This window comes from Cuculus canorus, chromosome 17 (genome assembly GCF_017976375.1).
Source record: "Cuculus canorus isolate bCucCan1 chromosome 17, bCucCan1.pri, whole genome shotgun sequence".
Lineage (NCBI taxonomy): Eukaryota > Metazoa > Chordata > Aves > Cuculiformes > Cuculidae > Cuculus > Cuculus canorus.
In genome coordinates, this window is record NC_071417.1 from 207394 (window position 1) to 223815 (window position 16422).

General features: G+C 38.5%; 1 protein-coding gene across 1 annotated transcript; it reads left to right on the forward strand.

The window, feature by feature from the left end:
• Positions 1 to 963: 963 nt before the first annotated feature.
• Positions 964 to 16061, forward strand: CDC45 (cell division cycle 45). Its single transcript, XM_054082114.1, has 19 exons — positions 964 to 1079; positions 2652 to 2711; positions 3010 to 3102; positions 3415 to 3552; positions 4110 to 4253; positions 5389 to 5444; positions 6057 to 6105; positions 6698 to 6759; positions 7138 to 7188; positions 7580 to 7699; positions 8080 to 8211; positions 8601 to 8699; positions 8942 to 9103; positions 9300 to 9438; positions 9794 to 9877; positions 11071 to 11189; positions 11657 to 11733; positions 12496 to 12562; positions 13726 to 16061. Exons 1-18 carry the CDS (start codon positions 1029 to 1031, stop codon positions 12558 to 12560), a joined length of 1701 nt encoding a protein of 566 aa, XP_053938089.1. The 5' UTR covers positions 964 to 1028; the 3' UTR covers positions 12561 to 12562; positions 13726 to 16061.
• The last annotated feature ends 361 nt before the right edge of the window (positions 16062 to 16422 follow it).

Here is a 16422-nt window from a genome sequence, read left to right on the forward strand (position 1 = left end):
AAATTTCCACGGCTTATACCAGATCCAAGGTTTTAAGAAGGGGCTTTAAACAATAAGGATGTTGTTTTCTAGCACTCGCAAACACAGACTGAGTCGGTCAGCGTCTTTAATCACAGAGCAAGGCGATGGAGGACGAACCCTCGCTTCCCCTCGGAGCCCCAGCCCGGGCACAGACCCTCTCCCACGGGGATTAGAATAAAACAGGCACATACTCTTCCTCCTTTCTCACATCTGACCTGTCATGTCGCCCGGCGAGCATGGACAACGGAGAAGCAGCGGTACTGGGTGGAGAAAGCGGTTTTGGAACACCCGCGGATGGGGTGATCGAAACATTGTGTGAAAAGAGAACTGGGGAGAAACGGGCATTAAGGAGCGTTAAAAGCCATGCATAGCCCGACCCCCGGGACCCGCTTTCTCCCCTCCGCGGCCACGCAGCCCCCGCCGCCCGCCGTGACTCGGCACTTCCCGGGTTTTACCATGGCGGCGCCGAGCAGCCTCAGCGCCGGCCGGGCCCCGTCACGCTCCCTCCCGACAGCTCTGCGGCCGCCGCCGCCCGTCCCGCCCCGCCCCAGCGGCCATCTTGGGTGAGGGCGGAAGGCGGGCCGCACCCCGCTGGTGTCGGCCGGCGCCCCAGCCCGTCCTCAGTCAGGAGTGCTCAGGCGGCACCTCCCACCTCTTCATCCAAGTCTCTCAGGCGGCACCCTCAGCCTCTTTGTCCAAGTCCTCCGGACAGCAAAGTAAACAACTCGCCCGCGGTAAAGATGGCGGACACGGCGACACAAGCCGGTGCGGCTCTTCCGGCTGAGAAGCGCTGGGATTGGCCGGATGCGCCCGCCGCACCTCCCTTCTCACATTCCATTGGTGGACACTAGGGCGGGCCGCCCAATCGGCTCCGCGGACGAGGTGAGACCGCTTTCCATTGGTCAGCGCGCGGCGAGGCGAGGCCAATGGGAAGCGGCACGGGTTTGGCGCCCAGTTTGAGCGGGAGCGGCTGCCGCCGTTTCGCCGCCTCAGCAGCCGCAGTCACCATGTTCATCTCCGACTGCCGCCGCGAGTTTTACGACTTGATCACCACCCAGGTTTGGGCCGGGGAGGGGGCGGCAGGGTCGGGCGGCTCCTCACGGAGCGGGACTGGGCGCCGCGAGACCGCCCGGGCCCTTCCCGAGCGGTCGGGAACGCGCCTGGGTCTGAGAACCGTTTCGTAGAATCAGCATCATGGAACGGTTTGGGTTGGAAGGGACCTCAAAGCCCGTCCACTTCCAACTCGGACATGAGCAGGGACACCTTCCACTGGATCAGGCTGCCCAAGCCCTATCTAACCTGGCCTTGACCACCTTCAGGGATGGGCCACCTGGGCCTGGGCCTCCCCGCTCTCACAGTGAATAATTTTTTCCTAGTGTCTAATCTAAATCTTTCCCCCTCCAATTTAAAGCCCTTCTCCCTCATCCTGTCACTACAGGCCCCTGTAAATAGTCCCTCCCCAGCTTTTCGGGGCCCCCTTTCACTACTGGAAGTTGCTCAAAGGTCTCCCTGCAGCCTTCTCTTCTCCAGACTGAACAACCTCAACTCTCTCAGCCTATCCTCATACGGGAGGTGCTCCACCCCTCGGATCGTCTTTGTAGCCTCCTCTGGACCCGTTTCTACAGCTCCATATCCTTCTTATGTTTGGTATTCCAGAACTGGACACAGTACTCCAGGTGGAATTCTCACAAGAGCAGAGTAGAGGGGCAGACTCACCCCTCTTGACCTGCTGGCCACTTTCATGAAGTATTTTGTTCCTAATCCCAAAATCTAAATCTCCCCTGGCACAATTTCCTCTCATCTTTACAATCCACTACCTTCATTACAAGTGCCTCAGGTGGTGCTTGTGGATCTGTGCTTACCAAGACACATCCAGACCTATTTGCTTTCTTTGTAGCTCTTTAGCTGTTTTGGTGTTGCTGGCCCAGACACTGACTATATCTCTGAGGTTTCTCCCCACAGTCTCCTAGTAGCAGGTCGGTGGTGCTACTATTGTTTTAATACCCATTGTTTGCTTAACTTCATGCACAGTGGATGTGTACGCTGAGTGAGGGGAGCTTTTGTTGGACTTTTTTTTTGTGTATTTCTACCGGTCAAATTGTATTATGGGTTTGTGGAAATGAAAGCATTTCCCTTCACGTTCACTTCTCCAACTGTTAGGCAGATCTCACACCCTCCCCCCACAACACAAACTTAAAAAAAATGCAGATAAATTGTTTGCCTAAATCATGGTTATTTCAGGACTTGCCTTGCTGCCTGGTTTTTGCTACAGGTTTTCTTCAGTAAGCACTGTTCCAGATTCTACGCTGAAAACATTTTTAGACGTGATGAAAACTGTTGTAGGGCTGAGTAGATTTAACCTTCCAAAACTGTGTGCTGCTCAAAGGAGTCTGAATAGTCACATTTCCTCCAAGCAGCTGACATATTTTGGGATGTGGACCTGTTTATTGTTAATCTGTACATCCAAATCCGTTAATTTTTGTTGCAGTGTCCGTTCAGAAACAATCCTAGTTTATGCTTATGATGATCTGTACTCTGGTCTCACGGTGATCTATGCATTTCATGTCCAAGCACATGAGATTTGACCCCCTCTGTTAATATATTAATAAGTTATTCTATTATTTTTGCAGCGTGTTCTTCTTCTTGTTGCTTCAGATGTTGATGCATTGTGTGCTTGTAAAATACTGCAAGTAAGTTTTTGTTCATTATCTCTGGAGACTAACAGTAAAACGAAAAACTGCCTGGTGTCCTTTATAACAGGTTTGAACTGGGGGAAATGGTGAAGGTGTAATCTGCTTTTATAACTTACCAGGGTTTCAAATGTAATAATCCATGAAAAAATACTCATACTCTGAATGTTTGTGTAGATTTGTCATTGGTATGTCTTCAAGATAAAGACTCGTATGAAAATGGATTATAGCAGGGTACAGCAGTGTAGAAGAGGTGGTTTCCCCTGAACTTCTCTAACAACAGTCTGCTTCATTTCAGGCTCTCTTTCAATGTGATCATGTGCAATATACACTCGTTCCTGTATCTGGATGGCAAGAACTTGAAACTGCCTTTCTTGAGCATAAAGATCAGGTGAAAATGAAACTTATTAAGTTGCAGCTCATCTTACATGGATGTGCACCTCTTCCCTTTTGCCAGCTTAAAAAGTCAGCTCTTAAGCTAATTGTTATTATTGGTCACCTCAATGCGTCGGTTAAATTTTAACATAAGGGTTACAAACTTGTCAAGTTTTGTACATCAGTTCAAACTAGCATGCTGTAATTCTCAGACATTCAAATTATGTGTGCACACATTTTGAGATATGAAAGGTGATGGTACTGGATGTCCAACATCCCCAAACTTGGTGTTCTGTCTTATAATTTTTGGTTTTGCTTTTGTTTGCAGTTCAAATATTTTGTTCTTATTAATTGTGGTGCCAATGTTGACCTTCTGGAGATCTTGCAGCCTGAAGAAGACACTTTTTTTTTTGTGTGTGACAGCCACAGACCTATCAATGTAGTGAATGTTTACAATGACACACAGGTAAACACTTTTCTTTCATGATAAACCTCTTCATGCAGTGCACTGGCAGGTGGTGTAATGTTTTTCTGAACTACTTGCAGTATTAGTAGGTCAGGGAGCAATTAATGAATATTTGCAGTAGTAACATGATCATGAAAAAAATTTATTTTCAGTAATAAAATATATACCCTTAGCAGTGTGATAGTTGTCAGTAGTAAGCACCTATTAATCCTGTTGCTATAAATCAAACTGCTATAAATCACAGGAAAAAACAGCCTCCAGAATGTAACTTGTATTATCTCTTGGCATCTAGCAACATCTAGAATTTGAATATCAAGCACAAATTATTTGACAACATGCTTTAGCAAGCATAAAAAATGATAATTCTTTCAATAACACTGTAACCAAGAAATACAGGTTTTACTTTTATTTTGTATAAGTATGATCTTTGCATTAAAAAGCAATGATTTTGATATGCCAAAATGAATTTTTACTTTCTAAGTATCTGAAGAAATCTCATTTTTCGTTTCAAATGCTTAATAAGATATTTTACACAAAATACATTTTTTTCTTGCTAGATTAAGCTGTTAGTTAAACAAGATGATGATATCAATGTTCCTGCTTATGATGATATCTTCAGAGATGAAGAGGACGAAGAAGAGGACTCAGAGAAAGAAAGTGATGGGTCAGAGCCTTCAGAGAAACGGAGACGTTTTGAAGGGGTGTGTTTCTGCTGTTTTGTGGTGAAAAGAAGGAAAACAAAACAATTATTACATGTACTTTATATCATAATAATAATGACAGCAGAGTTCCATTAGATCACAACTATTCCATTAGATCACAAATTCAAGTGTTAAGATTTAAAAATTATCTACTACAACCTGTAGAGTTTCACATACACAAAGTGTACATTGCCCAGAAATATTTTTTCCGTATTAAAATACAGATTTCAATCTTGATTATGGATAACAGTCTTTGTGTAATCTGTGAACTGAAGAGCACTCTCTCTGATCGTGGCTTATGGCTTTTCAGTCTACTAAAAACATTTGTTTAGATATAAACTTTTTAACAATTGTTTGTGAGGATAGAAGCTCACAAATAACGTGGCAACACATTTTGTCTGTTCTTGTGGCAGTAAACTAACAAAAGTATATTATGGTAGACACAAAAACATTAAATTTGCCATATGTTATTTGCTGTCTGTTTTCTATTTATAGCTTACAAGGAAGCAAAGATATGAGTCTAGAGATATTAAGAGACAACTAAATGTGAAGTTGTTCTCAGATTTCATAGATATGTTTCATATTCTTTTTCTGTTAATGCTGTATGTGTATTCCTATTAATCTACAAAGGGCTCAGTGAAAGCAGGTGTCAGAAATTCACAGGAGAACCTTTAAATAGCATACGCAGAAGCTAGTCTTGAATCTGTTGAATATTTCACAAAGGCCTTTTTGATCTCTATGAGTATTCAAGCTGATGAAAGCTGATGATGCCTCTTTTCAAAGTTCTATTTGTTATCTTTTCTTTATTTTTAAGCAGTGCCATTTTTATGTTATAAAATGGTGGGGTGCAATGTTGCCAGTGTTGTAAAACCTGTGTACCAGACCTTTTATTTGTGAAGCTGAGAGATATAAATGCTAGCACAGAAAGATGCCATGACTTTATAAAAGTGTGTTCCTTGGAAAAATATTTGATGATAGTACTTTTCTCATTAGATGTTGTTAATAAGAATAATGGGGTTTTTTTAAGAATTAATTTAAGTCTTTTTAGTTAAGACGTAGTCCTTAAAATACCTGGGTAGGTGCTAGCCTCCTAGAGTATTTTTTCTAGCTTTCTAACATCCAAATTAATTTACAGGATGTAATAGAGAGAACAATGAAAAGACGACAAAGGCGAGAATGGGAGGCACGCAGGTGTGTTTAAACTTCTGTTTCTTGTGTCTCTTTTTCTTTCTCTTATTCTTCTTTTAAAATCTTGTTGAGACTACAAAAACATGACATGGTACTGCTTGATTTACAAGCTGCTTTAGTTCTAACTTTATTCAGAAAGTGTAGAGAGATATTTACTGAAAAAAAAAACCCATGTAAATGGAGGATAGTTGTAAATAGTAACTTATAAATGTGAGTAGCAATAGATGTATTGCTTCACTTCTAAGAAGCTGTGATATTCTTATCTTGTATATCTTTGGGTGAAATTTGTGGTTCTGTTTTCCTTTACAACCTCACTATTGTCAACAAGACTGAGCAGGAACAAATCAGATAAGAAAATGGGATTTAATTAATAACTATTAAATAAATTTTTCCTTTTTACTTTCTGAATACATTTCAGTCTATTTTCCATGTTGCTACGAAAGTCTAATTGGCTTGCAGGAAAATAATTTCTAGCCAAGTTTAATTTATTTTTTTTTTGTTAAATGCTAAAATTACATCTAACTATTATTTCACAATTCCTGGGTTATATTTTTAATTTAATCCAATGACCAATTCACCACTTAACCAAGCGTTGGGGTTTTTTCCACTTTTTAGACAAGAAATTCTTTTTGATTATGAGCAATATGAATACCACGGGACCTCAGTAAGTACAAACTCCTGTTTGCCATAAAAACATGAGGTGCCAATATAAAGATAACTGAGCAACATCCAATGTTATAATTATCTAATAATACTATAAATTATAATAATCACTCTATATCTTATCATTTTTATATCTTATTGAGATACATAAGATACAGCATATATGTACAAGTAGTTTCACTTAGCAGTTTCATGTTTTCTGATTGTGTATATCCAGTTTTACCATTGATGAGTTAGAAACATCACAAAAGCAGTGACTCTAGCATGGAGGGAGCTTGTTTACCTCTCAAAGTGTCAAGATATTTCAAATGTAACACTTAGGGCATCAAACTGTGCTTTCTATTGTTTGGCCTCCTGTCTGGTTAGTTTTACATTCTGTTAAGTGCTGCTCTGTTTGTAGTGCAGATTTGCAGTGCAGTGTAAGATATTTTTCTTTCTGCTTAATGTCTCAGAAGGTAAGACTTCCAGGCTGTCAGATCAGAGTGTGATTTCTAGAGCTTTAGTAATATGCTAGCACTTGGCAATTTAACTTGTTTAATGAAGTGATTGTTTTCTGTTCATTTATCCTCTCTTTTTGCTTTTCTTGTGTATAGTCTGCGATGGTGATGTTTGATCTGGCGTGGATAATGTCTAAAGACTTGAATGACATGTTGTGGTATGTTTCCCTTACCATTTTTCATGGAGGCTAGAAGCTTAATCCAATAGTAAAGAGAGGCGAGGTTTCCAAAAACTATTCTGTTTCAGTACAAAGTTCCAGTTTATTTCATAGATGGGTGCATGTCTGGAACTGGGGGTACGTCTGTGTAAATTAATTACAGACAGTCAATAAGTTTTGTGCCAAGAAAAGGAGGATGGCATTATAAGTGTATCGCTGCTAAAAAGCGAATAATAGAATATAGATTTGTTATTAACTTCTACGTACAGTGGTGAAAAGTGTTTCTGACTTGTTCTGTTGCTTATTTAGAGGGTTAAAGGCAATATACTGTACTGGAATATTCTTTGTTTTAACTTTTTTTTTTCCCCACAATTTTAGGTGGGCTATTGTTGGCCTAACGGATCAATGGGTCCAAGATAAAATCACTCAGTAAGATTTTTTTTAAATTCATCTTTTCTAAAAATTATTTATCTTTTAATATTTCTTTAGGAGTAATTAATAGAGATCAGGAAACATATACAAGATAATTAATAAACAGTGACATTAAATATAGTAATGACCGAATATGATCTTATCCCTTGCAAAAATCGGAACGTACATCAGAAGAAAAATTATTTTCCTTTTTTACTATTTAGAATTTTCAACTAGATACTTTTCACAAAATTTTAAAACAGTCACTTCTGGTCCGGAAAGAAATAGTGTTTAATACAAATATTTTTTTCTTTAATAAAACTGTGTTCAGTATCCTCCAGCTTCCTTTCCAGTTTTAGTTAATGAGTTTCAGATTTTCTCCTTTTTTAATCCTTTTTTCTTGTTTAAGAATGAAGTATGTGACTGATATTGGAATCCTACAGCGTCATGTGTCTCGCCATAACCATCGCAATGAAGATGAGGAAAATTCTCTGTCAATCGACTGCATGCGAATAGCGTTTGAATATGAGTATCCTTGCATAAGATCTGGGGAAAATTAACTGCCCATTTGGTGAACCTTCACTGAGTTTTTATCTAGGGGAAAAAACTCCCAGCGCTGTCTCTGCTGCTGAAAATTGAATTTAAAACATGGAAATGTGAATGTTTTGTTGACTGTGAACCCGTTTTTCAATAACTCATGAGGCTTCGGTTCAGCTTAACCTGTCAGGGCCAGTTACAAGCCATCCTGTGTTACGTGCCACCTGCAGCTTCTGACAGTATCTTACATAGTATGGAAACACAATATATCAGGGCAACTGAGGGCTTACCTGCCAGCAGTGGACTTTCATTACCATTTGTACCTACAAATGGTATTTGTGTCTTCAATTATTTTCCTTAATCCCTGTTCAGCTTGCGTCTGGCACTTTATCAGCACTGGTCTCTGTATGAAAGTCTATGTAACACTTCATATACCTCTGCTAGCCTTAAGCTTTGGTCTGTACAAGGGCAGAAGAGGCTCCATGAGCTTTTGGCCGATATGGGGTGAGTTATAAAAAACTGCATCTTGATTAGAAGATAATTTTTTCAATGAATTATGGAAAAATAAAGATAGTGTAGCTTGCGAGAACTCATCTGTTTTATTTCTAAATATGATTGTGAGGCTTCAAGTAGGTTGCAGTGTTTCTGAGTTGAGTTACACAACTTGTGTCTTACTGTACGAGGAATGCTTCAGCTGCATACCTTTATGGAATAGCAGATTAGAAAATAAACTATGCTTTCTCACATCCACTCTTCAATGACTAAAGAAAAAAGAACACAAATAAGCTTAGTCAGATTTAACTTGCTAATATTAAGAAAGCCTTATGAAAGGAAGGCAAAATATTTGTTTCTTTTGCCATACCTATCAATGTATTTTTTCCTTCTGTTTTTAGTTTGCCTCTAAAGCAAGTGAGACAGAAGTTTAATTCTATGGACATGTCTTTGAAAGAAAATCTTCTGGAAATGATTGAAGAATCTGCAAACAAGTTTGGGTAAATTATTGTAAATACAAATGTCTTATCTGAAAATATTTTGGTATGAAGAGTGCAACATCTGGTTTTAAAAATATGCATTTTAGATTGACAAAGTAATACTAGGCTTTGCATATTGCAAATGTTAGGGTGTGATTTGTCCTCAGGTTCTTAACATTAGTAAAGCGAGGAGATGGCTGGTCAATGTTGGTAATAATGCTGATAATGTTAATAATCTTTACTGATTTTATCTCACTTTGCAGAATGAAGGATTTAAGGGTTCAGACCTTCAGCATTCACTTCGGCTTTAAGAACAAATTCTCAGCAAGTGACATAGTTTATGCAACAGCTTCACTCATGGAGAATATAGAGAAAGAGGAGCCTGAAACAACTAATTTCATTAAAGCTTTGGACAGTCTCTCCAGGTACTGAAAATAAGCCTTCATTCTTTTACGATTTTATTTAGGGAGCATGAGTTATGAATGTAAAAGATGCATTGATGCTTCATAAGCCATGGAGGAAAAATCAAAATATCCTTGTGAATAACGTTTAGAGTGGCATCACTTTTGTTTAAAAAGCTTTAATTTTATATGAATATGTTTCTTTTTCTTTCTCTTGCAGGGGTAACCTGGACAAACTGCATCAAGGACTGGAGCTAGCCAAAAAGCAGCTTCGTGCCATTCAGCAGACAGTAGCCAGCTGTATTTGCACCAACCTTGTTATTTCTCAGGGGCCTTTTCTCTATTGCTCTCTCATGGAGGTCAGAATTCTAGTATTCATCTGTCTCATTTGGCTGTCTTACAGCTGAATAACGCTGTTTTCCTAACTACTCGACTCAAAAACAATAACTCCATCAGAAAGAACTTATTTATCTATACTGTGCTGTCCTCTCGTGGGTCATTCTTGACATCTACTCTGAGCTTCCCAAAGGAAGAATCGGCTCTCTTAAAGCAGGGAGGGCTTCAGGTCAAAGTCATGTGGATGAGATCAAACTCCTGTACTGTTATAGTTCTTGTTAGTGTTCTTTGAGCCACATGGAGCTTTTAGACTTGTCAGTAGATATTAAGTGGAAGAATCATCTTGGATTGTAATTGAAATTATTCTCCTTTCCTTAGGGCACACCAGACGTGAAACTGTTCTCAAAACCGGTGTCTCTGTGCCTGCTTAGCAAATACTTGCTCAAATCGTTTGTTTGCTCTGTAAGTAAATCAAAAGCTTTTAACTAACTTCTGGCCTGTGTAGTAGTTATTGTTCTGTTGGATACTTGCAGTTGATTATTAAAAACATATGAAAATCTTAAAAGTGTTTGTCTGCTACTTGGCTGGATAATTTTAACACATCTGTGAATACTGCGCTAGGAAACTTATCTGCCTGTAAGACTTTGTAGCATTAGAAAGAATTTACATTTCCAAGATGCAGTCAAAAATTTTTATGCATTTCTGTAAGTTTTGAGGAAGCACATCACTAAATATGTGCTTTGAAAAGTGTACGTGACACAAAGCAACATTGCAGGACTGGTAATTGTTTTCTAAAGATTTCTGTGTCTGTTTGTAAAGATCAGAAGATTTTATTTAACTAATGTACATGAAAGCATGTTGCACTTATCTTTTATGCCATTAGTTACACATTTCAGATAAAAATTAGGTTTTAAGACTGAGAACTGTCTTCACAGTGAGCACTTCCTAATTTGTAAATGAAATTTGTGGTGATCCATCCTTGTTAGATTGTATCTATCTGCCCATGGATGAAGGTTAGACATTGTGCATGATCAATCTGCCCCTAGGAGCAGGACAGCATTTTTAAATTTTTAAAACTCACTGCAAAACGTTTACGTTAAGAACAGAACACTTTAAGCAAACTTCTTTTATTTACTTAAGTGTCTAAAATGTTAAAATCTTCATAAATTCTTCGTATTTAATTAAATTATAAAATATGTTAAATTTTACTGCTGTAAAACAATATGACAGGGGGAATCATTTCTAGTGAAGGCTGTGATTTTCTATCTGTAGTGTTTCAAAGTAAAATTATTATTATTGTGAAAAATTAAGCCCAGCTCAAGTTTTTGATACCCGTGCAGGCAGTTCTCTTGTTGGGGGTTTAAGTTTTTTAAGAGCTTTTATCTTTACTGTAAATGATATCTTGTCTGTCTCTATCATTTCTGTGTTAAAATGAAATGTGAGATCAGAGAAGAACTGAAATTTTTGTTGATCCTTTAAGCGACTTTTACTGTAAGAAAGAAGAGGCTTAAGAGGTTATGTAAAGAAACAACCTTCTGTTGAACTGCATTATAGCTGTATCCTGAGATGAATGGTTGTAATAGTAGCTCACACAGAGAGCTGAAACTAAATTGTTTCCTGAGTTTTGTCTAACAAAGAGGCTTTCTGACTTCCAGACCAAAAACAAGCGCTGTAAATTGCTGCCACTGGTAATGGCTGCACCAATGGATGTTGAACAGGGAACTGTGATCATGGTGGGGATTCCTCCAGAGACAGAAAGCTCTGACAAAAAGAAGTAAGGATATTGTTCAAAAGTTCATGCTAAAGGTTATCTGTAGCCTTTTCCTGTCTCTGAAGCAAATATATTATATCTTTCCTGTACCTATTTAACACTGAATATGTTGACATCCTCCTTGAGAACCAGCTTTTTGCATATGGTATGCACAAGAGACTTGGAGAGAGGATACAGACGTTCCCCAGCTTCCTTGCAAGGTTTTTTTTTTTTTCTCACTGCCTCTTAGCTATTTTTTTTTTATCTTAAAGGCGGGAGGGAATTTGCCCTATGACCCCGATATAATTTCTTAAAGCCAGCAACGTTAAGGTTTTTGCACCCAAATAAGCGAGGTGTGTGTTGCATACAAGGCACATGAAAAACATCTGGAGGACATTTTCAACTGTCAGCAAAGAAAACCCTCTGTGCTTCTACCTCAGTAAATCTATCCTCTTCTGTAATACTCGTTTGTATTTCTGTTCATCTCCTAGCTTTTTTGGAAGAGCATTTGAGAAAGCTGCCGACAGTACCAACTCCAGGACTCTACACAACCACTTTGACATGTCAAGTGAGTAACGATGCCAGTTGCTCATTTCCTTCACCCCACAGTCCGGTAGGGGACGGTGTTCCCACAGCCCCCAGGGCGCAGCGTGACTGCAGAAAATACACCACTTTGTGTGTATCTGAGGTGCTAACACCAGGACTGTACAGGATACACTATTCCTGAGTCCAGTATAGTCATAAATGACATTATTTGGCAATATTTTTCTAAGTGCTATCTTGTGCAGAAATTATAAACTACTAAGCAGAGGTTTGCTTATCTTTTTGAGAAGATCTGCATTGTGCATGGACTAATGATTTTCTTATGTGCACTTCAGCTCAAAACCTGTGGGGTTATCTGTGAGGTTTTTTGTATTTAGCAGCCAAACCAAGTATGGGAGTGATGTTATGAGATGCAATCTTTATTATCTGTTTGAAAAAATAGATATTTATGCCACAAGATTTGCCTGTCTTTGTATGTGCTTAGAAGGGAGGCAGTCCTTCATAACACAAACTTATGTCTGCATGTCGAACATACAAATAAACATTCCTAGATTTAAAAAGTGGCAGCTGCATCATGGAGTGAGCACCTAGAAACTGAATCTAGCTGAAATCTAAGAGCAAAATAAACCGTGTTTTGCATTTTGTCCATATAAATAGTTTCTCTTTTTCCTTCTTAAAGTTGATTAAGAATATAAATAAGTATACTTAGAATTAATACTCTTCAAGTGTGAAATCTAGTATATCTTTCAGTTATCTGCATCTTGTAATAAAATATTTCATATTTTAGTAATTGAATTGAAAATGGAAGACCGGAGCAAATTTCTGGATGCACTCATTTCTCTCTTGTCCTGACGGTAAGAGTCTACAGAGGATTAATTAAAACATTAATTGCTGATCAAGTTGGTAACCAAATGATATTTGTATGTTATCTATAGAATGTTCTAAGAAAATGCTGCAACTTAGAGTGAAAATGTAATAGAATATAAGAATTTCTTATGGAGGCAGATAACATACAAACAGAATTTTTGTTTTTCTCCTTAAGATATTTATTTGTCTTGTCATCCATAAGCTTCTCTTCCTTTGTTTTTCATCTTTTTGTGGCTTTTTAACTTGAGCTGGAAGTTGAGCAGCTATTTGTGTGTGAAAGAAATGGAGATATCAGCTAGTTGTAGATGATACACTGTTACTGAGTTTCTTTCAGTTACAATGGCTTGTTTCAGCTCAGGATGGAATCTTGGCTAGAGCAGTGCCATTTGTGGCCTTAGCGTTTAGTGTAGAATTTGTGTTTTTCTTTCACAGTGTAGAGGTTGTAGCCTAGGTTAGTGTGTAGTTTTTTATCTGGAATAATGATGGGGATGTAAGGCTTCACATGCAGTTGTGACATTGCATCAAGCTAGTTCAAAGTCTGTTTTAAAGCTACTTTAGGGAAGACAGATTTTACTGTAGATCTGATGAGACTGTCAAATTGTTGCAACTGTCTTCAAATAGCCATTGCTTTTCAATGATGAACTATTATTATCAGTTTGTCTATGCATTTATTCTGCAGTGGTTATTCTGCATTTATTCAGCCAGGGTTAGCTGGCTTTCTCCCGGGGAAGAAACCAAACTCTAAATTTGTAAAGTCTGTTCAGGCAGCCTGTCAGACTATTTTAAAGTATAGAAAGCACCTCATGGCTTTTTCACACCTAGATAAAGATTTGGAGGTTAGTATTAACATACAAAGTTTTCTGTATGGGATATATTGGAAAGCAAAGGAGTTAAGGTGAGGACTGCCAACAGCCTGTGACTGTTGGTGGCCTTAGCCAAATGACAATAGGAGCTGCCTTTTTTTAATGGGCATCAAACCTACAATTTCTTTTTTCTGTTCACTCAGGAGTTTGAAACAGTGGGTCAATAGCTGCAGTGGGTGGTTGCTGGACAGCACAGACATGCATGGTTTCAGAGGTTACTTCATCTCTTTGTTTGTTTCTTTACACTGATTCATTGTTTCAGTTTGTCTTCTTCCTTTGTTACACAGAGATGGTTTTTGGCTCCTTGTGATGGAAGTTGAGGATCAGATGCTCGGAAATTATTTCGGATACTCCAAAGTTCGTGGTGCTGTAGTTGTGATGTATCGTCTTGCTTTATCTTAAATGTACCAGTACAGGCCTAGACTGTCATTTTTATGCCTTTTGGGAGGTCAAAAGGTTTTTAAACTTAGCACACAGATACTGGACACTGCTTCTTAGAGAAGATCATAGACTCATAATGGCAAAAAGTGCCAACTTAGGAGTACTTGCAAACCGGACTTCTATCTGCCAAAACTGATTTTATTACTAGACGTGCTCCTGTGATGTTTAGTTGTTGGCTAATATAAAAAAAATATATAGATTTTGAAGAAGTTCCATATTTATATTGCTGTTATATTACCATTCGAAAGTTCTTTTAAAATTGCCTTGAAGGTTTGGGTTTTATTTTAAATAGGAAATATTTTGAAACTCTCCTTGAATTTCTAGAATGTAGAAACTGGTTTTTAGTACTGTTAGTTTGAGGTCTTGTACTTTATTTGAAAGTTTTGTGAGACAGGTTTTTAAGATTCAAAGGCTTTTAAATCCAAGTACTGAGTAACTTCCAAATACTGAATGAAAAGTCAGGGTAATTCCAGTGTCAATAAAGCGTTTTTAGTCGTGCATTGTGATACTGTATTGTCGCTCGTAGCTTAGCTTTGGGAATAATTTTCCTGGAAAGGGTTTAAAATACTATGATAATTGTGTCTAGATTGTAGCGTTATAAATATTGACAGATTAGCTCAATCCTGTTCCATAACAGATTTCATTTCACTTTGGTGTGTGGAATGGCATTGCTTGTTAGACTTACCCTGCTGTGCACAGGGTGGGAATGTACATGTCTGTGTTTGGAATTCTTGTTGTTCTTGTAATGTTTAGTGAATTCTGTTTGACTTCAATGTTTTCATGTATTATAATGAACGTGTAAAGGTTATGTATCACTACATCATACTTTGTAGAGATTTTTAATACAGGTTAATTTAATATTAAATGGGGTTTAAAAATAGCCAACAGAAAGCTAATTAAACTATATATTTTTATTCAAACAAAAGTGATTTCTTATTTTTCTAATGTCACCTTATCTGAGTAAAAACCTGTCCCAAGCTGTGATGGCCAACAAGTTGTGCTTCCTGAGATAAAATGTAATCTGCCTTTTGGGTGTACATGTTTACTCGGAGTATTGGCAATAAATAATATTCCCTCTCACCAGCTACTTCAGGTTTTCCCTGTGCCCAGCATGCAGTAATCATATTACATTTCTGAAGTAGATAACTGTGCTTTAAGTCTCTGGAAATGGAAAGACAGAAGTTTGTGTTGGTTTTTGAACACTGATACCAGTGCCAAGCCGTGATTACAATGTAGGAGCTAGAACTCTCTGTGACACTTAAGCGCACTTCTAAGTGTTTTCACTTTATCTTTCAGTTCCAAACTGCTGAGTGAGTCAAGTGAATTTCCTAAATTCATCTTAAACTGTCACTAAAGAATCACCACCGTTTCCACAGCACTGAATGACCTTAACTTTAGTTCAGCCTTATAATATATTTAGGGATTTCATGCTTCCAGATGTAAATATCAACAAAATACATGGGTATGTGTAGCAGTAAATACAAGGTGCTTCAGCATGAGAGACCACCTCCATTTGTATGGAATGAATTATATGGGCTGGGTAAAATGGAATTTTTACTCACGTGGTCTGCTTGCTCAGTGACTGGATGAAAGGTCTTGCACATCCTGAATTTCTGACTCATGGTTCAGTGTCTATCAGGAAATCCTAAACAAACAACTGAATTCCCCATTTTCTCCTTGTACAAAACCTTTGGACAGCAAAAATGAATTTTGTAAGAAAGGCGTCAAAAAGCACAGGCATGTAACAGCTCAATGTAATTACTACGGCTGTCTTTAGCTATGTTTAGTGTTATGGTTCCAATACAGGGAATTACATTGATGGGTGCCTTTGCAAACTGTTACCTTTATCCTGTTCTTTTCCTCTGCTCCCTCATTAGAAGCTCTGTGTGAACCCCTTCATCTTGCTTCATCAATTCCTATTGCCATTGTATCCCCTGTCTATCTCCTGAAGCTTGATGTATTTATTCCATCACCATTTCAGGGCACATTTGGATTCTACTGCTACCACCTTTTCCTGCTGGTGGGATAAATAACAGATCTTGTTTTGCAGTAGAGAAGGAAGTTGTAGGGTGGTGTAGTTGTGTATATGTTTTACTAGGTGACTGTCATGTCTTAAAAAATGGACAAATTTTTAGGCATGTGCAACCCTTTTCTTTTAGTTCATTGCATTGTGTGGATAAAAAATGAGAGCTCGTTTGTATGCTGGGAAGTGTTGGTAATTGCTTTACTGGCAGATGTGTAAGCTTGAAGCTGTGGATTTATCACATGGACAATAAACTTCCCTTATCCCTCCTTTATTGCTTTTTGGGGGTTGGTGTTTTTTAAGGTTCTGGTTTCCCTAAGATCTACTGGAGGTGTCAAAAATTTTGCAAATTTGAGAACTGATCAGCCATTAAACTGATCCCAGGGCCATCCACGTGTGGTCCCCAACCAGTCAGGAATGCTGAATGCTATGTAAAAAGAAAGTTATTAAATCTGTGTGGGAACCTGAAGAAGTCTTTTCCAATAGATGAAGCGTTCACATGTCAACATTGAACAGTATG